Source organism: Geotrypetes seraphini, chromosome 6 (assembly GCF_902459505.1).
Source record: "Geotrypetes seraphini chromosome 6, aGeoSer1.1, whole genome shotgun sequence".
NCBI lineage: Eukaryota > Metazoa > Chordata > Amphibia > Gymnophiona > Dermophiidae > Geotrypetes > Geotrypetes seraphini.
Genome location: NC_047089.1, coordinates 235042635 through 235066194, shown reverse-complemented (window position 1 = coordinate 235066194; position 23560 = coordinate 235042635). Strand labels below are relative to the sequence as shown.

General features: G+C 42.0%; 1 protein-coding gene across 2 annotated transcripts in view; it reads left to right on the top strand.

The window, feature by feature from the left end:
• The window catches only part of KCNJ6 (potassium inwardly rectifying channel subfamily J member 6), a 43658-nt gene extending 38976 nt beyond the window's left edge, over positions 1 to 4682 (top strand). Inside the window, exon 2 of one of the 2 annotated variants that reach the window (XM_033947604.1) lies at positions 4313 to 4682. In XM_033947604.1, the coding sequence (XP_033803495.1) occupies positions 4313 to 4638 (326 nt within the window). In that variant the 3' untranslated portion in view covers positions 4639 to 4682. The remainder of the gene's footprint in view (positions 1 to 4312) is intronic. The other variant, XM_033947605.1, reaches the window with a different exon arrangement.
• The last annotated feature ends 18878 nt before the right edge of the window (positions 4683 to 23560 follow it).

Here is a 23560-nt window from a genome sequence, read left to right as displayed (position 1 = left end):
AGATAGGTGCTCCCGAACATGGATAGAATACGGGCAGCATGAAGTCGGAGCTCTGGCATTGAGTCAGGGGGCAGTAGAGGGTAGAAGTCCTCAATTTCAACATCCTGAAACCATGATTTCAGGCCACTGTCAGACTGAAGCTCGATTATCTCCATCTGAAGGTGATGGGGCACATTGTTGACATCAACTGTAAAAGGATTGGCAAAGATGTTAAAGCCTGAGTGCTGTGTTCTAAAGTCAGAGAAGCGCCGCTCAAATTCACTTAGTAAACGGCTAACTTTGGTAGCCAGCCGACTGCAAGGAAAAGTACCAGAAATAGTGGTTGAGATACTCAAACAAACGGGAAAGTGGGCAAGATTGTCCTGTTCCAGTTGGGACTTCCATAGTTGAAGTTTACGCTGGAATGCTGTGATCATGTCAGACATCTTCGTGATGACTTGTTTGCGTCTCTGCAGCTTCAGATTCAGTTGGGCGAGATGCTCGCATATGTCACACATCATAGCAAAATCACATAGCCAGGCGGGATCCGACAGTTCAGGCAAGGGCTTTCCTTTACTTTCCATGAAAAGAGCAATTTGTTCTCTGAGCTCAAAAAATCTTTTGAGGACTGCGCTCTTGCTCAGCCATCTTACTTCTGTGTGGTATGGCACGTCTCCATGCTCTGCACCCACCTCCTGTAAAAACTGCTGGAACTGGCGATGATTCAGGCCACGTGCCCTTATAAAGTTAATAGTTTTAATGACTGTGGTCATTATGTCATTCATGTCCAGAACTTTTCCACACATAGCCTCTTGGTGGATAATGCAATGATAAGTAATCAAGGGTGTGTGGCAGTGACTTTTTTGCATTCTTTCCTTCATTAGTCCAACCAAGCCTTTCTTTTCTCCGCACATTGAAGGTGCGCCATCGGTAGTTAGCCCCACCAACTTTTCCCAGGGTAATTTAAAATTATTTATAGATTTCTCCACAGCCTCAAATATATCTCTACCAGTCGTCATCCCATGCATGGCAGCTACATCCAAAAGTTCCTCAGTGACAGAGAGGTCGGTCTTCGTAGCACGTATAAAGATGGATAGCTGCGCTGTATTAGTGTTGTCTGTGCTTTCATCGATAGCAAGTGAAAAAGCGAGATAACTGCATGCCTGTTCGGCCAGCTGTGATGATAGATTTCCTGAGAGTTCTTGAACTCTGTCTGCAATGGTGTTTCTTGACAAACTGACAGTTTGAAAACTCTGTATCTGGTCTGGGCATACTTTCTCACACACTTTTAGCATGCATTGCTTCAAAAAGGCACCCTCTGAAAAACACCTTGAAGTACGGGCAATTTCTTCAGCCACTATAAAGCTTGCTTTCACTGCAGCATCATTTTTCGCTGTAGCCTTTGTAAACATTTGCTGCTGTGATTGTAGTTTGCCTTTTAGTTCTTTAACAATTTTATGCTTTTCTTCCAAAGTATATTTGCCATACTTAACATTATGTTTGGTGTCAAAATGACGACGTATATTGTACTCTTTCATCACCGACACTGTCTCATAACACAATATACACACTGGTTTGCCCTCACTAAGCACAAACATGTATTCATTTTCCCATTTGTCATTAAATTGTCTGCCTTCACCGTCAACTTTTCTTTTCCTGGACATTTTGGGATCAATATTGGCAGTAAAAGATGTAGTTTATTGGAAATCTGCGTTAGAATGAAAAAGTCAGTCAATAAATGCCTGGCTGGGTACAGATAGCAGATTCTGTTGCGCTGTGTATTTTTTTTACATAGTTCCCCCCCCCCCCCCCCCGACGTCCGATTCACCCCAAGCAGGACCGCTCGCACGCACCTGCACCCCCCACCCCGAAGGACCGCCGACTCCCCGACTCCCAACACGATCAGGGCAAGAGGGAGCTCAAGCCCTCTTGCCCCCCCGACTCCCCGACACGATCGGGGCAAAAAGGAGCCCAAGCCCTCTTTCCCCGCCGATTCCCCAACTCCCCGACAATATCGGGCCAGGAGGGAGCCCAAGTCCTCCTGGCCCTGGTGACCCCCCCCCCCCCGCTAGTTGTTCGGGCCAGGAGGGAGCCCAAACCCTCCTGACCACGGCGACCCCCTACCCCCACCCCGCACTACATTACGGGCAGGAGGGATCCCAGGCCCTCCTGCCCTCGACGCAAACCCCCCTCCCCCATCAACCGCCCCCCCAAGAACCTCCGACCCCCCTGGCCGACCCCCACGACACCCCCACCCCCCTTCCCCATACCTTTCTGTAGTTGGCCGGACAGACCGGAGCCAAACCCGCCTGTCCGGCAGGCAGCCAACGACGGAATGAGGCCGGATTGGCCCATCCGTCTCAAAGCCCCGCCTACTGGTGGGACCTAAGACTCCCGGGTCTATTCTGATTGGCCCAGGCGCCTTAGGCTCCACCAGTAGGCGGAGCTTTGAGACGGATGGGCCAATCCGGCCTCATTCCGTCGTTGGCTGCCTGCCGGACAGGCAGGTTTGGCTCCCGTCTGTCCGGCCAACTACAGAAAGGTACGGGGAAGGGGGGTGGGGGTGTCGTGGGGGTCGGCCAGGGGGGTCGCGGGTCGGCTGGGGGGGCGGTCGATGGGGGGAGATAGATAGCAAGTACGGCCGGCGAGATCACAAGCCTCCTATGTCACCGCGCGTCATTGTGATGGAACGCAGCGGCGTGCAGTGATGACAGCGCGGTGCGGGCCACATTGCAAGGCCTGGCGGGCCGTATTTGGCCCGCGGGCCTTGTGTTTGACACATGTGTTCTAGAGAATGACATGGGGAAAAAATTGTCCCTGTCTCTGCCCCGTCCCCGTCCCTGCAAACCATCTGATCCCATCCACACAAGCCTCGAATAGTTTTATACTGAACTTATTTTATTAAAGTATGAAAAGAAACAATATTCTGTACAATTGTCATCAAAGTTCTGGCTGCCGAACTAGAGAAAGATCTTCAACTGGCAGGGCTTTGTTTATAAATATTTATCAACATAACTAATATACTGTACTACTTTATCCTTAAGCAAAAAAAAAGAAAAGAAATAGAAAATGTTTTTTCTACCTTTGTTGTCTGGTTTCTGCTTTCCTCATCTTCTCCCCATTCAATTCCTTCCATCCACTGTCTGCCTTCTCTCTGCCTCTTCCATATGTTCTATAACTGTGCCTCTCCCTTTCATCTCTCAATCTACCCCCCCCCCATTGGTCTGGCACCCATTTTCTTCCCTCCGCTCCCCCCCTAGTCTGGTATCTCTGTATTCTTCCCATCTTTCCTTCCCTTCCCCAGATGGTTTTTAGCATCTCTCTCCTCCTTTCCTCCCCTCAGATCTGGTATCTGTCTCCCCAATCCAGCATGCACCTTTTTTTTATCCCCTCCTTCCATCCAGTTTCCTTCAGTGTCTGTTCCACTCTCTCCTACCCACTTTCCTTCAACGTCTTCTCCCCACTCTCTCTTCCTCATTTCCCTTCAGTGTCTGTTCCTCTCACCCCCTCCCTCTCTCCACTTCCCTTCAGCACCTTTCACACGGTCCAGCAGCCCTCTCCCTCCCTCCTTCCTTCCTCCCAATCGTGGTCCGGGCATCTCCTTCCCTCCTTCCCCTTCGTTGGCAATTTTTAGTTTTCTCTCAACAAGCAACCAGAGCCTTGAAGTTGCATGCGGCTGCCGGAAACTTCTCCTATGACGCAACTTCCTGTTTCCGATTGCGTCAGAGGAGAACTTTCCGGCAGCCGCATGTGACTTCAAGAGAAAACTAAAAATCACCAGAGAAGGGAAGGGGAAGGGAAGGAGGGAGGGTGATGCCCAGACAGTGACTGGGAGGAAGGAGGGAGGGGAGGGGACTGCTAGACTACGTGATCTGAGATTTTGTGCACATTCCCTCAATTAACTACAGGGACGAGGCCATTCACCACTCCACAGGGCAGTGAATGGCCTTGAACCTTACCTGTGGCGGCCAGGTTTTTTTCATTCCCGTTTCAGCGGGTTACCCGCTGTAGCCGCGAGTAACATAAGTTGTTCTATTTCAAAATCATAGCGTGTGTTGGATTTGTTATTGACTGTTTAGTTGATTAGTACTGTATTGTACTTCTTTATTATAAATATTCCATGAGTTATCAATAATATATTGAATAATTAAGAGTTACATAGATGTAAATATATATAGGTAGAGACCATGTATGATGGTTGACTAATAGCCAAATACAATAAGGAGAGAGGCTCCTATAAAATCTTTCCCTCAATAAGAACTGGGTTGAAAGATGAAGCAAAGTTAGGATAAATGTTTGCAGAAGTATCACAGGCTTATTTGTCTTCCTGCAGGTATGACGTGCCAAGCTAGAAGCTCCTACATTGCCTCGGAGATCCTATGGGGCTATCGCTTCACACCGGTGCTCACACTGGAAGATGGGTTCTACGAGGTTGACTACAACAGTTTTCATGACACATATGAGACCAATACACCCCCATACAGTGCCAAAGAACTGGCAGAGATGACCAGTCGAGCTGAGATGCCCTTAAGTTGGTCTATCTCTAGTCAATTGAACCAGGAAGCTGAGCTAAAGCCTGAAGAAGGGGAAAAGACCTATGAAGACCAAACAGAAAGAAATGGAGATGTGGCAAATCTAGAGAATGAATCCAAAGTTTAGAACCATGGTAGAACAATACCTTATACAATTTCTTTTTCAGTGGAAATAAAGAAGCATTTAAGGTGTAAAATGTCCACCTGCCCAATGTCAGAATCAAAGCTTCATTTAAAAAAAAAAATGAGCAAAAGCATTGGTTAATCTGCAATATGTCCTCTCATAGCAGAGGGTTTCCAAATTAGTACACTTCCAGCTGTTGCAACGGGTTACGTGCACATGGTCTTGTACTCAGGCTTTTCATTAACAAAATTAAAAAGCAAAAAGATATATGAGGGTAAGAAATGAAAGAAAAGACAGAGCAACAATTGGCAGCACTGCCAAGTACTTGAGTTCTATGTTTTCTAGCTTGCTCAATGGGGTTCATAAGCAGAAAATATGGGTACCGGAACTTTTTGGCCCAGGTAAGCAGAAGGACTGCACATCAGCGGGATAATGTACATAGCGCCTTCTCTCCAATTTTAGTAATAAATCCAGCATGTAAAAAAAAAAAAAAAATAGAAAACTTCTAAATAATGTACAGGGTTATGTAATTTATGTAGGTTTAGAAATAGAATTCTACAGTGAATGAGACTTTAAAAAAAAATACAGAAAATAAGCAAATATTCAGTAGGCATTTCGGTTCCAGTATACCAGGTATACAGCCATTCTCTTTTGTCATTGCTGTTTTTATTTGTTTTCACCGCTTTTAAGTGCATGATCTTTCAGGCTTTCTTTCCATTCAACTTCAAGCGACGTCTAAAAAAGCCATACAGCAGGTGAGTCAGAGCAGAATGGTAGCGCGCGCGCACGCACACAAACACACTGCTGGTATACCGTGAAACTGTTTACAAAATGTGAGCTATCTTTGCACGACGGTAAGGCAACTGTGCTTTTCCCGTGAAGCAGTTAAACTGTGCTGCTGCTGCAGCTGATTCTGGAGAAAGTCCAAAGATCTTTTGGCACGCTATCTTTTGGTAAAAAGATGGCTTGACATTGCGTTATTTGCTACCCAAAACAATAGAAGCCATTAAGAATATTAGCGTGATGCTGAGCTTAGCAGCCTTTAATATTCCGCTTTTGGCCAACACTCTTGACTATCACAATCAACTGTTTTGACCAAAATTCATAGACTGGTATGATCGGTAAGTAATCTCAAGGGATTGTCTCTTTGGAGCACTCCTTTTACGTAGAAGTCTTCTCTGTCAAAGTCATTCTTATTGCAGAAGTCCAATACTCTTGGAACAAAATACTCGGATCAATTTTTAGAAAATGATCTCAGCCTAACTTTGGGAATTAGCTGGACATTCCTTGCTGTTCTTACTTTCTTCCTCACCTACCTCCTGTTAACTTTTGTCCAGGGAAATTATTGCCTGCCCAAAATTTAGGTGGACAAAAACATGCAGTCTTAGGGCATCCCTAGGTCACGGTTGAACTCTGGCTGGCTAGTACTGATCTTGAGCGTAGGCCAGCCAACATGATCTGGTCGGCCAATATGAATTGGACAACCCCTTCCACTGCCCGATTTAAAATAATAAGACTGTGGAAGAATGACACCTTCTGTTCGATCTGTGCTAAATTTAAAAAAAGATTGTCAGGAGCACCTGACTCTCCCCTGACCTCACAAAGACTGTCTGGAGGCTGAAGACTTCTCTCCTGGCATACTTACTGTCTTATTTTAAACTGAAAATTCAGCTTTCTCCCTCTCTTTCTCTGGTCTCTTATCTTTTTTGTGGACAGAATGGAAACTCCCCAGATTGCACACTCCTTTTTTGGTCTGAATGAACTGGAGAGAGACAGAGGGTATCAGTCAGGGTTAACTCTTTTTTTTTAGGACCTTAGTCTTTAGGCAGGAGAGAGAGAGAAAGAGCACAGTGGTCCCTTGATTGGAAGAAGAAGAAGAAAAAAATCAGGCCTCAACTCCCAGATTATATTTGTGATTTTTAACTTTTTTGGGGGGAGGGAGGGGGGGAGAGAGGGAGAGAGCAAAAGGGCCAACATTCAGTGGGAAGGAGTATGTTTTTAGAGATTGGGTGCAAGAGGGAAAAAAAGGATCCCAGAATTTTTATTAGCTGTTTTCAGTTCTATATACTGTATTTATATTTTTGAGAGAAAACTTAAGTGTTTAGTGCCTGATTTTCAGCATTAAGGGGCTAATTTTATAACAGGTTTTTCTATGTTAAAAAGTCCAAAAAAGGTATCTTTATTATAAAGACTATCTATTTTATTTGGTTAGTTTTATATCCCGTCCCTCCCCAGCGAGCTTAGAACGGGTAAACAAGGTTGACGTACATAAAGCAAACCAATTATAAATTGACATTAGGCACCGTTGTACCATTATAAAACAGATGCCAAATAACCCGGGTTGAGAGGAGGCGTTTCAGTTTTTCCTGGGAGCATATAATACACAGACCACCGCCAATAACATACCACTTCTCACACAAATTTACACCTGCTTTGAGGAAGATGGAAATGTGTTCCTGTACTCTTATCAGCCAGGTTCTATAAATAGCGTACAAATTTCCATGCGTAAAATTGCACGCTATCCTGAGATGCACGCACAACTAAATTGTCCGACAATTGAATTAGCGCCAACAGCTGGGTCCCATCAATCAGTTATTGGTGTTACTTGGTCATTTGGTTTTCTGCATGCATCTTGCTAGGCGCTATTCTATAAAGATCCAAGCGCAAATATTATAAGGTGCAACTCAAAAGTGGGCGTGGCCACAGGAGGAGAACAGGTGGGTCAGGGGTGTTCACTAAATTATACACGCAAATTACTGAAGACGGGGAACACACACACACAACTTACATGTCGGGATCTGTACCTGGTTTTAGTTGGTGCAACTCCTCACACCCAAAGTTGAGCGCAAATTCCGGAGCTATGTGCTATTCTGTGAAGGGCGCTCGTTATAACACTGCACCAATTATTTTGGCACCAAATTTGAATGCCGTCCATAGAACTTCCTCCTCTTTGTGGGTGTTTAAAAAAATGTGTGCATATCTTGCAACGCCACTCCAGCTTCGCCCAAACTATGCCCCTGGAAACGTTAAACAAAATGTGAAAATTTATAAGAGGCCTTTTATGCATTTAAAACAGGGTGTGCGTGCAGAAAATATATCATTATACGACCTGCTAAATGGCTACGTGTTGCCGGGGTGTCTAGTCACATTAAATCTAGCTCCGGTCAAGCTGCAGCCAATTACTGTAGATTTAGGAGACATTTTAGCTGGAAAAATCTAGCTAATTATAATCTGCTGCCATCTTGTCTGCTTATTGGACCTTTGAAAATGACAAAAACCAAAAGGAATTGACCCCAAGATATCCACAGAGAAGAAAATCCAGAGAAAAAAAAAAAAACAACCTCTGAGTGACGATGTTCCTAAATGGACTTTATTTGAAAGAGTCAAAGTTCCAAAGGTACACCAAAATCATCCACATAAAAATAAATTCATCCACATAAAAATAGGTTATCCACATAAAAGTTTTATGTCCACTAGGGATACAGGACCCAACACGGTCCACGTTTCGACAAAAAGTCTTCTTCAGGGGTCCTATAAATAATGAAGGGTACATTAAGAATGCATGTAAGTTATGAATGGTAGTGGTGATGAGATATAAGATTGTGAATGATATCTAACATGCAAAGAGTATAAAAGATGTGTGATAAGACACAGTGATGTGAGTGGCACTAATGAAAATAAAAATAAGTTGGTGAAAAATCATGGTAAATATCATAAATATGTGAGAACAGAAAAGATTTTTCACCAACTTATTTTTATTTTCATTAGTGCCACTCACATCACTGTGTCTTATCACACATCTTTTATACTCTATGTCTTTTATCACACATCTTTTATATTCTTAATAATAATAATGATAATAGTTTATTTTTGTATACCGCCACACCATCAGTTCTTGGCAGTTTACACAATAAATTACAAAGTATTTAAAATACAGAGCGAGATAACAGTGTCTTATAAAAGGAAATAACACAATTCAATAAAAGATACTAACTGACAAAATACGACCCTAACTCATTCAAACAAAGTATGCACAATACAGATTATTTATACTAAAATAGATAAGCTTCGGTAAACCTTATTCCATAAAAATAATAAAAATCCATTTATCAAATTGATATTGATATCTATTAAGTATTGTACTGTTTAAATACATAGGTCTTAAAATCTTTCCAAAATTGCTGATAAGTGAGGGCTGGAGTAATATAAAAACATTCAAGCATGTATTCATTACTCCTGCTTGAAACGCCAGAGTCCTATCTAAAAATTTCTTAAAATGGCACGCTTTCGCTGAAGGAAAATAAAACCAGCCAGTTCTACGTATATTTTTTTTTTACATATAAAAAATCTAAAATGAGCAACAAGATAAGAAGGGGCCAACCCAAATAAGACTTTGTAGCAAAATACATCCAAATTTAAACAACACTCTAGCCTCATACAGCAACCAGTGGAGCCTTTGATAATATGAGCCGATATGATCATGTTTTTTTAGATTAAAAATCAAACAAATTGCTGTGTTTTGAATTAATCTTAATCTACTAATTGGTTTTTTTTATGAGCACCCAAATAAACAACATTACAGTAATCCAGCATTGAAAGAATTGATGATTGAACCAGTATTTTAAATTATATAAAATCATAATATTTTCTAATGTTACGCAACTTCCAAAGAGTGATAAAACATCTTTTGACCAATAAATCTGTATGAGCCTTAAATGATAAAGTACGATCCAAAGTGACTCCTAATATTTTTAAAGTAGGAACTATTGGGTAAGTTTACCATAAGCATCGTTTCCGTAAGCTTATCATTAGGGCTTGCCAGAAGAAAACTTTGATTTATCTGGGTTCAATTTCAATCTGAAACTAGAAGTCCAAAATTCCACTTTTCTAAGAATGAAAGAAATCTGATTTAAAATTTCTGGTGTAAATGCAGTTAAAGGAATTAGTATTAAAATATTATCTGCATAAATGAGAAATTTTACATGTAAACTATAGATAAAATGACCCAGTGGAGCTAAATAAATATTAAAGAGAGTTGGCGAAAGTGGTGATCCCTGAGGAACCCCACTTTCATTTACCCACCAGGTGGACAACTGCATGTTAGATATCATTCACAGTCTTATATCTCATCACCACTACCATTCATAACTTACATGCATTCTTAATGTACCCTTCATTATTTATAGGACCCCTGAAGAAGACTTTTTGTCGAAACGCAGACCGTGTTGGGTCCTGTATCCCTAGCGGACTAGGTCCTTTAAGGCTTTTATGTGGACAGTGGCGTACCTAGCATATGTGACACCCGGGTCCATCATTTTTTGGCACCCCACCCCCCCAATCTGTACGAAAAACATGATTTTTAGTAACAAGCCACACGTCACACATGAGTACCTAGGAAAAGGCAGCATCTTACATACTGCAGTGAGCAGTACATCAATACACCCATTGTAAAACTAAACAAGCCAGACCAGTACAGATCAATCCTACACCATCAATCCTAACAGAAAACCATGTCTTTCGAACACACAGAACACAGAAAACACCTTTGCCTAATATGGAATATGTCATCACAAACTAACCCCTCCCCCTTTTACAAAATTGTAGTGTGGATTTTAGCCACGGTGTAACAGCTCTGACGCTCATAGAATTCTGAGCATCAGAGCTGCTACCACCACGGCTGGTGCTAAAAAATACTCCACAATTTTGTAAAAGGGGGCATAAAATAGAAATACATAGACAAAGGTTAAATTGAACCAGCAAGAAGCTGGACTCTGCATACAATGCAATACCACAGAAACAGTGACACATGTCTCCTAAAGCAATAAATAAATAGAAAATTTTTATTCTACCTTTGTCTTCTCTGGTTTCTGCTTTCCTCATCTTCTCATTCAATTCCTTCCATCCACTGTCTCTCTTCGTCTTCCATTTGCTCTGTTACTGTGCCTCTCCCTTTCTATCCCCTTCCAAATTGGTTTGCCACCCATCTTCTTCCCTCCGCTCCTCCCATAGTCTGGCATCTCTGTCTTCTTCCCTGCCAGCATCTTCTCCCCACTCTCTCTTACCAATGTCCTTTCAGCGTCCTCCCCACTCTGTCTTCCCCAGGTGCTTTCAGTGTCCTTCTCCCCCCTCTGTCTTCCCCATGTGCTTTCAGCGTCCTTCTCCCCCCACCCCCTCTGTCTTCCCCATGTGCTTTCAGCGTTCTTCTCCCCCCCTCTGTCTTCCCCATGTGCTTTCAGCTTTCTTCTCCCCCCTCTGTCTTCCCCATGTGCTTTCAGCGTCCTTCTCCCCCCCCCCTCTGTCTTCCCCATGTGCTTTCAGCGTCCTTATCTCCCCCCTCGGTCTTCCCCATGTGCTTTCAGCATCCTTCACCCCCCCTCGTCTTCCCCATGTGCTTTCAACGTCCTTCTCCCCCCCTCTGTCTTCCCCATGTGTTTTCAGCGTCTTTCTCCCCCCCCCTGTCTTCCTCATGTGCTTTCAGCATCCTTCTCCCCCCTCTGTTTTACCCATTTCCCTTCAGTGTCTTTTCCTCTCCACCCCACCTTTCCTCCCTTTCTCCCTCCCTGCCCCTTACCTTCGTGGCACGTTCTCCCCCCCTCCCCCGGACAACAAGACTGATCCGACAAATGTCCCTGCCCTGTGGCCGGCAATGTCTAAACTGCCTTCATACAGCAGCCAGCTGCTGTATGACTGCCATAAAGGTCGTCTCTGATGCAACTGCCGGTTACATCAGAGATGACCTTTACGGCAGCCACACGCAACTCCAGCTGCTGTAAGAAGGTAATTTAGACTCGTGACCACGAGGTAAGGGGCAGGGAGGGAAAAAGGGAGGTTTCAAATTCACCGCTGAATTTTACGGACCTGGCCGGCTGTGCACCCCCCTCCTAAGCCTGCACCTGGGGCGGACTTCCCCCCCCCCCCACGCCATTGTATGTGGATAACCTATTTTTATGTGGATGAATTTATTTTTATGTGGATGAAATTATTTTATGTGGATGATTTTGGTGTACCTTTGGAACTTGGACTCTTTCAAATAAAGTCCATTTAGGAACATCGTCACTCCACAGAGTTTTTTTGGTTTTACCTTTGAAAATGAACCTCAATGTGTCTCTAACAAACTTTTTTCCAAGGAAGAACTGTACTCTACAGTATTTCCATCCAAAAGTTTACTTTTTGATTTTTTAGCATAAAACCATATTCAGTACATGTTAAAATAATATTGTCCTCTGCCAGAAGAAAAAGAAACCAACTTTTTTTTTTTTTAACTCATCCCATCAGAAAGAGAAGACTATACCTGAAAAAAAAATAGAGAAAATTGATCTAATTTGTTGCAATTTTGTTCAGGTTTGTATGAGCATTTGAATGAAAAAAAAAAAAAAAAAGCTAACTCAGGAGAAGCCCCTAATGGGCAGGTGGAAATTTTGCACTGTGACAGATCTTTGGCATTCAATTGCACATCCCTATATAAAGCTATATTGGACCTAGGGCTCCTTTTACAAAGGTGCGCTAGCGGTTTTAGCGCACACTTAATGCGTGCTAAAATGCTGCACGCGCTAGCCGCTACCGCCTCCTTTTAAGCAGCTAGCGCGTGCTATAGCATGCGCTAATCTTGTACGTGCGCTAAAAACGCTAGCGCACCTTTGTAAAAGGAGCCCTTAGCCTCCCCTCCCCTTTATCAAGCTGCATTAGGGCTTTTTTTTATCGCCGTCTGCTGCAGTAAAAGCTCTGATGCTCAAAGAATTCCTATGAGCGTTGGAGATTTTACTGCAGCGGCCGGAAATTTTTAAAAAAAACCTAACGTGGCTTGATAAAAGGGGGCCTTTATGTAGTTTATGGTTAGCTTTCAAAGGTAACCCTTCTTTCTCTCTCTAGGAACAAATTATACCATTTCCTATTATGAATTTTCTGCAGGCTGCGACAGCCTTTATTTTTTCATATTTTTATCGAAGAATTATCTTGCAACATATACAAAACCATCTTCAGAAACAGCGTAAGGAACTATTTTCTCCCGTTGCATATGACATCTGAAAAAGCGCTCTTTGTGTCCTCAAAACATTGTATAGTGCGGTATCTTGAAGTTTATTCTTTCACTAGTGAAATAAAAGCTGTCCATAAGAAAACAATTCCTCACAGGTCAACTCATGTAATGAGCCAAATTGGTTCTGTATCGTAGTAATATAGTAAATGATGCCAGATATAGACCACATGGTCCAACTAGTTTGCCCAGTGGCTTTTCCTTCATTTTAAGCAGAGATACACAGCAACTCCCTCTTCCTCTTAAGTCTCGTTAGGCCTTTTCTCTCCACTTTTCTACCGCAGAATACCAAATTGATGGCTTCCGTTTCCTTTGATAGGCCATTTTAGGTACTGCTATTGTCAGCTTTCCAAGTTAATGTTCCTCTTTTCCTATGCCAACGTTTCAGCTATGCCTGTATTAAGAAAGAAAATAAAGTTTAGTGGGTGCTTATATCATCATTTAAAAAAAAAAAAAAGTATTATATGTGGCCTCCTGATCACTATGAATAACCCAAAATCACTGTAATGGATTTTGCGTTCAATTGGTTAGCACACCCTATAAGACTGTATGCAGAATCAGTTCAAGGAATAGGACGTAGATCTGGGCAAGTTAAAAAGTTCTAACAAGCATTTAAAAATCTTTATTAAAACTAAAGTGTGAAATGAACCGTACAAATCCCAAAATTAGGGGGAAAAGCCTAATGAACTGAAAATGTTTACCCTGTGCCTATCTCCATCATGAATTAGATCACTCAGGACTGGCATTAAAGTCAGTGAACTGCTCTAGCTGTCAATACATTTCACCCCTACAGCAGTGGTTCCCAACCCTGTCCTGGAGGACCCCCAGGCCAATCGGGTTTTCAGGACAGCCCTAATGAATATGCATGGAGCAAATTTGCATGCCTGTCACTTCCATTATATGCAAATCTATCATTCATATTCATTAGGGCTAGCCTGAAAACCCGATTGACCTAGGGGTCCTCCAGGACAGGGTTGGGAACTATAGTCCTACAGGATGGTTAACTACATTTTTGGGGGGCCAGGTGATCTAATCTAATCTAATCTAAACCTTAAGTTTATATACCGCATCATCTCCATGAGAATGGAGCTCGACACGGTTTACAAGAACTTAAAATAGTGGGTAGAGAAGAAGAAAACGGATTACATGAACTTATGTGTAGAAGGGGGGGAGAGAAAGGGGGGAAGGATAGAGCTAAAATTTGCTGAAAAGCCAGGTTTTCAGTTGTTTGCAGAATAACTGAAGGGAGCTCAGGTTCCGCAGCGGGATGGTGAGGTCGTTCCAAAGACCTGTGATTTTGAAAAGAAGGGATTTTCCCAGTTTGCCTGAATAGTGGATGCCGCGTGGAGAGGAGAAGGCTAGTTTAAGCCTTGGGCAGTTCTGGAGGAGTCGGGACTGGAGGAGTTGAAAGACAGTGGGATAAGAGGAGGCAGGATTCCATGAATGATCTTGAAAGCCAGGCAGGAACATTTGAAATGGATTCTGGAGATTATTGGGAGCCAATGAAGTTTGGCAAGGAGTGGGGAGGCATGGTCAGACTTGTGTTTTGAGAAGATCAGTTTGACTGCAGTATTCTGGATTAGCTGGAGTCTTAGAATACTTTTTTTTGATAGATTTAAGTAGATGGCGTTGCAGTAATCTAGTTTGGAGAGGATGATGGATTGGACAAGGATGGCAAAGTGTTGTTGGCTGAAGTAGGATCTAGCTTTCCTCAGCATGTGAAGGCTGAAAAAGCATGATTTTGCCAAGGAGTTGAGGTGGTCATTGAGGGAGAGAGAGGAATCGATAGTGATACCAAGGACCTTGCATGAGAACTCGAGCTGTAGTGTATCGCCTGTGGGTAGTGTGAAAAGTGTGGGCAGGTGATGAAATTCATTGTGATAATTGTGGAAGACCACACTAATACTTTACCAACAGTGAAATGAGTCATCGCTAAACTTAATTTTTTTTTCTCCTAATGAAGGTGTAGTCCATCAACTAGAGACCATCTTTGAGAAAATCTTCAGGTTAATATCAGTACATAAAACAAATGGATTTCCTCAACTGCAGGGAAATATGGGAGCCTTTATTTATTATAGGTATAATCTTTTCTTGCCTAGTGAGCATTAGGCCGGTTACTTTTAATAGAATACTACAGGTTGTAGTTGGGTTAGGGGCCAGGGCCAGTTTGAGGTGGAAGGCTGTCGGCATCAGATAATCCATTCACTCAGCACTCTCTTTTCATCCAATAAGTCAGTCCAGGCCAGAAATGTAAGTCCTGAACCAAAGTGTTTGCTTAAACTTAGATACTTCAAGCTGCAGTATAGCATTGCTCTCAGGATCAACAATATAGAGGCAGAGATAAAGTAGAAAAATCATTTTCAGCCCTTACAGTCTTCCTTAAAGATGCTCTCTTTTGAAGAGGTCATTGGCAAGAACCTTCTTCAGAGGAAAGCTTTCCTGTAAGTCCTTTGATAGTTAGATAAGTTTTTCCAAGTCCTTAACAATGGTCCCATTCCCAATTGAAGCTCACCTATTATGGTTCTTTTATCTTTATGGATTGTCAGAATCTGTTTTCCGTTTCCTTCCTGTTGCTTCAGGTTTTTCTCTTTCAGTCCTTCTCTCTCTTTCTCTTTTGATGGATGTGGTTGGTTCCCTGTTCCAGCTATCAGATGTGGCAAGTGCAACAGCTTTATGAGCTCTGTTACTGCTCCTGCTCTCTACTTTCTTCAGGTACAGTGGCTGTGTTAGCCAAAGAGCATCTTCCTTTAGGGCAATGGTATAGTGGCCAGGGAAACAGAAACCAAAGAACCTTCACCCTCACTCTGTGGTGATAGGTTAGGTATTTATACCAGCGGTCTCCCTCCGTTTCCATCTACCATGGTCAATCACTGGTAGAAGAGCCAGCCCTCCGTTCTAGAACTGTGAGAGTATTTACAAGTCAAACTCTGTTACATTAGTAGAACCATAGAGGTCTCTGCTTGTTTGTGATGGTTATAGACACTTTTTATACACAATGGGGGTTCATAATTGAAACTTAAATATGTCTGAAAATCTGCCGAGGTCGGCACTTGGACAATCTAAAAGACAGGTTGTCCAAGTGCCGATAATATAAACAACTTTTTAGCCATATTCAGGGACTTTTTAGACCTTTGAATCCCGCTGTGCGCCCAGAGCTGAAGAGGGCGTTTTTGGAGGAGTGGTTAGGGTGTGATGTGGGGTTACCTAGACTTAGCAGGGATAATCAAATGTTTGACGAGGACTGCCTAGACAGAACTTATACGTTGTGAGTTAGACCAATGGTTCCCAATCCTGTCCTGGAGGACCATCAGCCAGTCAGGTTTTAAGGATAGCCCTAATGAATATGCATGGAGCAGATTTGCATGCCTGTCACCTCCATTATATGCAAATCTCTCTAATGCATATTCATTAGGGTTATCCCAAAAACCCGACTGGCTGGTGGTCCTCCAGGACAGGGTTGGGAACCACTGAGTTAGACGATGTAAAGACAGGTATAAGTGCCCAAAAGGTATCCAAAATGACCAAATAACCACTGCAGGGACAAAGTAAAGACCCCCCTCCCCCAAGTTCACTGACTTCTTCGCACCCCCACAAAGTTCAGAATAAAAACGTACATACTTGCCTCTGGAACATCAGCACCTGGCATAGGAAAGCCTAGTAGAGCTGCACAGAGGTATCTTAAATAGCCTGAGGGGTGGGCTAGTGAACCATAGAGAGGAGGACCCAGGCCCGTAAGTCACTACATTCATGGTAGAAAATGTGAGCCCACCAAAACCCTACCCTATTGCCATAGAGATGCTACCTGCAGCCATAAGGGCTATTGGGTTGTAGACAGATGGGTATAATGGGTTTTTGGGGGCTCACCATAACCTATAAGGGAGTTCTGGTAAGATGTTTACGTGGCAACCTTTTTGTGAAGTTCACAGCAGTGCCCTGTAAGGTGTCCCACTGCTCTGTTGCCATGTCTGGATGGCCAGTCCATCACAATGCTGGCCCCTCCCCACTTCCAAATGGTCTTCTTCTGGACGTTTCAGGCTTGGACAAATTTCTGGTCGAGAATGTGGTATAAAGATAGACATAGCTGCGGTCTGAACGATCAAATGCCTGGACTTATAGGCGGATGATTTTCGAAAAAAAAATATTTTAGATGCACTTTTTGAAAATGGACATTTTGCCACTGCTGACTTTGGGCGACTAGCGCCCTACTTAGACGTTTCTTTTTATTATGCCCCTCTATGCAAATACAAAAATATTATTCATGAAATATTCACACATTTATTTTGATGTAAATGATAGACCCATTTAACCATTAAAACAATTAGTGGATCAATACAAAATCACTTGAGCTTGCCCACCAAATAAAAGGTATCACAGTCTGCAAAGAATCCAAAATACAGGTTCTAGAATGCTGTGCTAGGGTTGCCATAATAGCTCCAGAAAAAGGAGGCTGGATTGAGACATCCAGGTTTTACTTCCACGGAAAGCAAAGTAAAACCCGGATGTCTCAATCCGTCCTCCTTTTTCTGGAGCCATATGGTAATCTTAACTGTACCTCAATCATAGAAACTTTACAGGGTAAGACCAAAAAAAAAAAGTAACCCCTTACAGTTTTCTCAGCAACTGCTTTGAATTTCAACAAGAAATTTTAAATACTTATGCAGTCATCATGCCTACATATTACTATTAAAAAACATTTAATTATCTTAAACTATGTTGACGTTATTGACATTTTTGCACATTAAAAATGTAAGCTACGACACGGTACAATAACTTCATTCAAACGATGCCATTAACAGTGTGTCAGAGGTTTGCAGTCAGGCTGACAGATTATCTTCACAGTATTGAGTTTCTATTTCTTGAGATAAGATGCAGCCATGATTGCAATTGTTGCTAAACCTTGTTCATGCAGGTTTCAAGTTTATTAGGTTTTTATATACCGCCTATCAAGGTTATCTAAGCGGTTTTACAAGCATTTTCCCTGTCTATCTAACATACCTGGGGCTATGGAGGACTAAGTGACTTGCCCAGGGTCACAAGGATCAGCACGGGGTTTGAACCCACAACCCCAGGGTGCTGAGGCAGTAGCTTCAACCACTGCGCCACACACTCCCCTCCACCTCCAAGCATTGCCTGGCTTTTCATTTTGTCCACTACCGACACTTTGCCCACGATTGCCATCCTGATCCAAAATGCTTTTCAAGAAATTATCTGTACATTATCATATTATCAAATACAAATTATTCCTATTCAAATTAAGCTGGTACCACTTTTTTCAAACTAATGGTTTACACTGTAAACATTTTGGAATGCACGAAAATCACTGAGTGGACACCTAAAAAGTCTGTAACATTTGCCATGTTTAAAGATAATCGCATTTCACTCAGGTCATAAAATACTGGGTCAAGGTACTATTCAGAGTGCTGAAATTTTCTTGCTACATCTATATTTTCACTTTGGTTTGAAGAAGTTTACATATTGATCCGCAGTTCTTTTATTCTTTTTACAGAAAAATACTTCTGATAAGTTTGTCCGCTTGGCTTCCTGAAGCAGCCATTGTGAAACACGGCCCGTGTAAAGGCCGGAGTTTTCCGTTTCATTTCACAATACAAGATATAAGTGATCAAGGGGGCATGCGATGAAACTAAGTAGTAGATTTAACACAAACTGGAGAAAAACATTTCTTCACTCAATGGGTAATTAAGCTCCGGAATTTGTTTGCCAGAGAATGTAGTGAAATCAGCTTAGATAGGTGCCATCTTCAAGTCCTAGCGACTTGATGAATTACAGATCTAAAAAGAGATCAATTTTGTGCTAGTCGGGTAAGGTCCTCCAGCATCCCATTGCAGGTTGCCCTCTTCGCCTGGTTCCTTCGATCTTCCCAAACAAAATGTCCTTCCTCCAGTTATCTTTCTCTTCTGACAGTGTAACCAAAATAAGACAGTCATCATTTGGGCTTTGAGTGACATAACCAGTTTGATCTCTTCCAGAATCGATTTGTTAGTTCTTCTGGTGGGTCCACATAAAATTCTTCTCCAGCACCAAAGCTCAAATGAGTCAATCTTCTTTCTGTCTTTGTTTCCGTAGTGTCCAGCTTTCACATCCATAATTAACCACTGAGAAAATGAGTGTGTGGACAAGTCTGATCTTCGTTTGGAGTGTTATTTCCTTGTCTTTGAATACTTTGTCAAGAAACTTCATTAAAGAGCAACCCAGAGCTGTTCTGCAGAGTATTTCTTTCCTGCCAGTTGCTTCTTTGTTTACAAAAGAGCCCAAGAGATTGAAATCCTTTACAACTTCTATTCTATCACCTTCAAGCTCAAAATCTTCATCATTTTCCACGTTCATGATCAGTTCTAATCCCATGTTATGGCTTTCAGCTTTGACTTTTCTCAGTAGATACAACATGCCTTGCTGCTGGTGATGAACGTTGTATCATCTGCATAGCGCAGGTTGCTTATATTTCGGCTCTCTTCTTCCAAATTTGCTTTTCTGAAGATGGCTTCGCCGTAAAGGTTGAGCAGGTAAGGTGACCAGATGCATCCTTGCCTGATGTCACATTTTATTGGAAACCAATCAGTGTTGCCATACTCTGTTCTCACTGCAGCTTCTTGATTTTTGTAGAGGCTTTTTATCAGCTGAGTTGTGTGCCTGGGTCTTCCCATTTGTGATAAGAGTCCTCCATAGAAATTAGTTTAGCAGGGTTTAAAAAAGGTTTGGATAATTTTGTAAAGGAGAAGTCCAGAAGCCATTATTAAGATTGCTTGGGGAAATCCACTGCTTATTCCTAGGATAAGCAACATAAAATCTGTTTTTCTGCTTGGAATCTTGCCAGGTACTTGTGTTATGGGTTGGCCACTGTTGGAAACAGGATACTGAGGATTGATGGACCTTCAATCTGATCCAGTATGGTAACTCATATGTTCTTATGTAGATGATAGCCACGAATAAAGTTGTAAAATTTTACACTGATTTCGAAGCAGCTGCTGAGAAAACAGCAAAATCTTCTAGGGCAGTGGTTCCCAACCCTGTCCTGGAGGACCACCGGGCCAGTTGGGTTTTCAGGATAGCCCTAATGAATATGCATGAGAGAGATCTGCATATAATGGAGGTGCCAGGCATGCAAATCTGCTCCATGCATATTCATTAAGGCTATCCTGAAAACCCAACTGGCCTGATGGTCCTCCAGGACAGGGTTGGGAACCACAGCTCTAGAGGCTTACTTCTTATTATGTTTCACAGGCAAACTCCCCCCCACACACACACACACAACAATGAAGCAACACACAAAGTCATAGTAATTTCTAATAATATAATTGAAACTGGAACAGTAGCTCCATCTATAAACATTTTATTCCCACCCCCAAGCAAGGAGCACAGAGGAAGCATGGATTTTCAAATATAGAGAAGAACATCCATAGATACAGGAACTAAATAAGACATACAGTACATCCTAAAGCAACAATCCCCAAACGTTTCTTAAGAGCCACGCCTGAAATTTCAAAGGGCCCAGGGAGATCCCAATTAAAGTTTGAGAGAATAATAATTGATAAAATATTTGCTTTCTCCTCTACCCTTCCCAAACAAAACAGTAAATTCCACAGATGTTAAGTAACTTTAACAAATATAATTTATGCAATCCTGCCAACAAATCTCACAAATAGGTGCTCATAGATTTTCACAGAAACGGCTACAAAGTTTTTGAAAACTGAAAGACTGATGTTCTAATCATGGCACATAAATTAAAGATGGCACATAAATCAAAAACATATATCAAAAATACTGTGTGACAAAAATTGATCACTTATAGCTTGTATTGTGAAATGAAACGGAAAACTACGGCCTTTACACGGGCCGTGTTTCACAATGGCTGCTTCAGGAAACCAAGCGAACAAACTTATCAGAAGTATTTTTCTGTAAAAACTGCAGATCAATATGTAAACTTCTTCAAACCAAAGTGAAAATATAGATGTAGCAAGAAAATTTCAGCACTCTGAATAGTACCTCCTAGACCAGATATGGGTAACTCCAGTCGGAATCCAATTAGGTTTTCAGGATTTCCCCAATGAATATACATGAGATCTATTTGCATGCACTGCTTTCAATGCATATTCATTGGGGAAATCCTGAAAACCCGATTGGATTCCAGCCCTCAAGGACTGGAGTTGCCCATGTCTGTCCTAGACTCAACCCCAGACTTTAAAAGGTTGAAACAGACGCCCTGCCAAACGCCAAGACATGCTATGTTTACCTTAGCTAATGGCCGTTCCATTGTGATCCACTCTGCGGTGCCATCATCCTTGACGAGACAGCATATGCTCGAGAGGCCAATCGTCAACTCGCTGGTGCTAATTATTATAAAGAGTTGTTGAAGGACCCCACCTACAAGATATGATTCAAACTATTTTGATTGATGCTCTTGAAAGTCAAATCACCACCAAACAGGAATATGATTTTTTTACATTGGAAATTCTCTACTTTTACAGTGATATAGTTCATCCCTAAAATTCACAAGTCCACTATGTCACCACCTGGACATCCCATAGTTTCTGGCCTCCATTGGACACTATGGATTTTTATTTGAAATCAGAAGTGCAAAGGAGCATGTCGTATGTAAAGGATGCTCATTTATATGCGGCAAGTCTTTTGGGTTTTCTTTATACCTTTGTATGTAAAGGATGCCATAGCAAGATTATGGCTTTACAAGCTTGTAAGGATATCCCTAAGGATGCCCTTTTGGCCACTTTAGACATTACAGTTTTATATATCAACATCCCATTGGACTTAGCCTTAGCAGTAATTCAGAAACATCTTATAAAGCAAGACATTGACCATCGAAGAGTGGATTTTCTTGTCACATTGGCACATTTAGTGCTTGGTATGAATTACTTCATGTTTGACAAGAAATCTTTTCTACAAGTACAAGGAACGGTTATGGGGGGCCATCATGGCCCCCTCTAGTGCTTGTTTATAATGCATACTTTTTTGTAATATCCATCTAAGTATTTTCAATATATTGCATAGATGATGTGTTTTTGATTTGGACTGGTACAATTCGACCTTTTCAGTCTCTTCAGACATTTGCAATTTTTGTCAACTAACAGTTTTTCTGAAATACTGTTTTTGAACATTTTAATCACCTTGAAGTGATCTGAATAGGTTACCATCATTCATCATTAAGGAAACAGGCGGGAAGAATCTTTTGGTGCAAAAACATGTCCTTGACGTACATTATAAATGTGGTCCCGACTAGGATCCACGTTTCGCCGACTGTGTCGCCTTCCTCAGGGGACAATAAAGAATTTGTGTAACTTCACAAATATTGTGCTGAAGTGCTCCTGCGTCTCTGCTAAGAAAAGAAGCGTCATACCATTAATAAAGCGCATGTAATTGAAGGTTGGTTTAGACATCTCTTGTGCCTCCTCTTGTGCTGCATCATTTTACTTCGAGGCCTGGGACCTTCTTTCACCTTTTTCTGCATATACTTTAGGAATAATCTTTCGGCATATAGCAGCTTTCATCCAAGACATCTGAGAGATAACTTGCCAGTAGGACAATTTTTACATCTGCGGCATCTTTGTTCAAATAAAGTTTAAAGAGCAGGCTAAAGACATGATGGCACGTTTTCAAGGGCGTGGTTACCCTTTGAAGGTGATTAAGGCCTATAAGTGGTCCCTTTATGCTCCTTGTCAATGTTTGCTGCAAATAAGCAGCAGAGAAAATAAATCTGGACTTGTGTCCTGTGATATTCCACTAAGGCATTTGTCATTAAGGGCATCATCAAGAAATATTGGTTGTTCTCAGTACCCATAAAGTTTTTAAGAACCCTCCAAGATTTGCTTTTTCTCATAACCATTGATACCAGTCATGCTGCAGGCAAACTCATACTAATGCATATGGGATATCAGATCACCCCCCAAGCAGCTCCCAATTTGTCTTTCTTATATATCTTATTCAAGTATATCAATCACTTATTTTATAACTTAAGTAGTTTAAATAGTAAAAAATAACTTAGCTTTTCAGCTTTTCAATAAGAATGTCCCCTTAATCAACATGGCGGCGGCGGTGAAAAGGGCGAACAGAATGCTAGGAATGATAAAGAAGGGGATCACAAACAGATTGGAGAAGTTATCATGCCACTGTACCAGGCCATGGTGCGTCCTCACCTGGAGTACTGCATACAGCACTGGTCGCTGTACATGAAGAAGGGCACGGTACTACTCGAAAGGGTCCAGAGAAAAGCAATTAAGATGATTAAGGGGCTGGAGGAGCTGCTATACAGTGAAAGATTAGAGAAACTGGGCCTCTTCTCCCTCGAACAGAGGAGACAGAGGGGACATGATCGAAACATTCAAGGTACTGAAGGGGATAGACTTAGTAGATAAGGACAGTTTGTTCACCCTCTCCAAGGTAGGGAGAACGAGAGGGCACTCTCTAAAGTTGAAAGGGGATAGATTCTGTACAAACGTAAGGAAGTTCTTCTTCACCCAGAGAGTGGTAGAAAACTGGAACGCTCTTCTGGAGGCTGTTATAGGGAAGACACCCTCCAGGGATTCAAGACAAAGTTAGACAAGTTCCTGCTAAACAAGAGCGTACGCTGTGAAGACCCTAGGCCTTCACAGATAGACCACTCAACTCTCCTTATGCTGATACAAATAATATGAGTTTTAATAATCAAATAGTAATAGCTTACAGGAATAAATCACACAGCATACAGAGTGATAGAGCATACATCAGGCTGGCCAGACTGATGGAGAACTTCCGATGAGTTCTGAAATCATGGTTCAGGGAGCTTTCTTTTATATGATTCTGGCAGCTCTGGCCCACGTTGGTGCATGTTACATTTCACACTTTCATTGGTTAATTATATTCATTATCTCATATAGTAAGCTATGG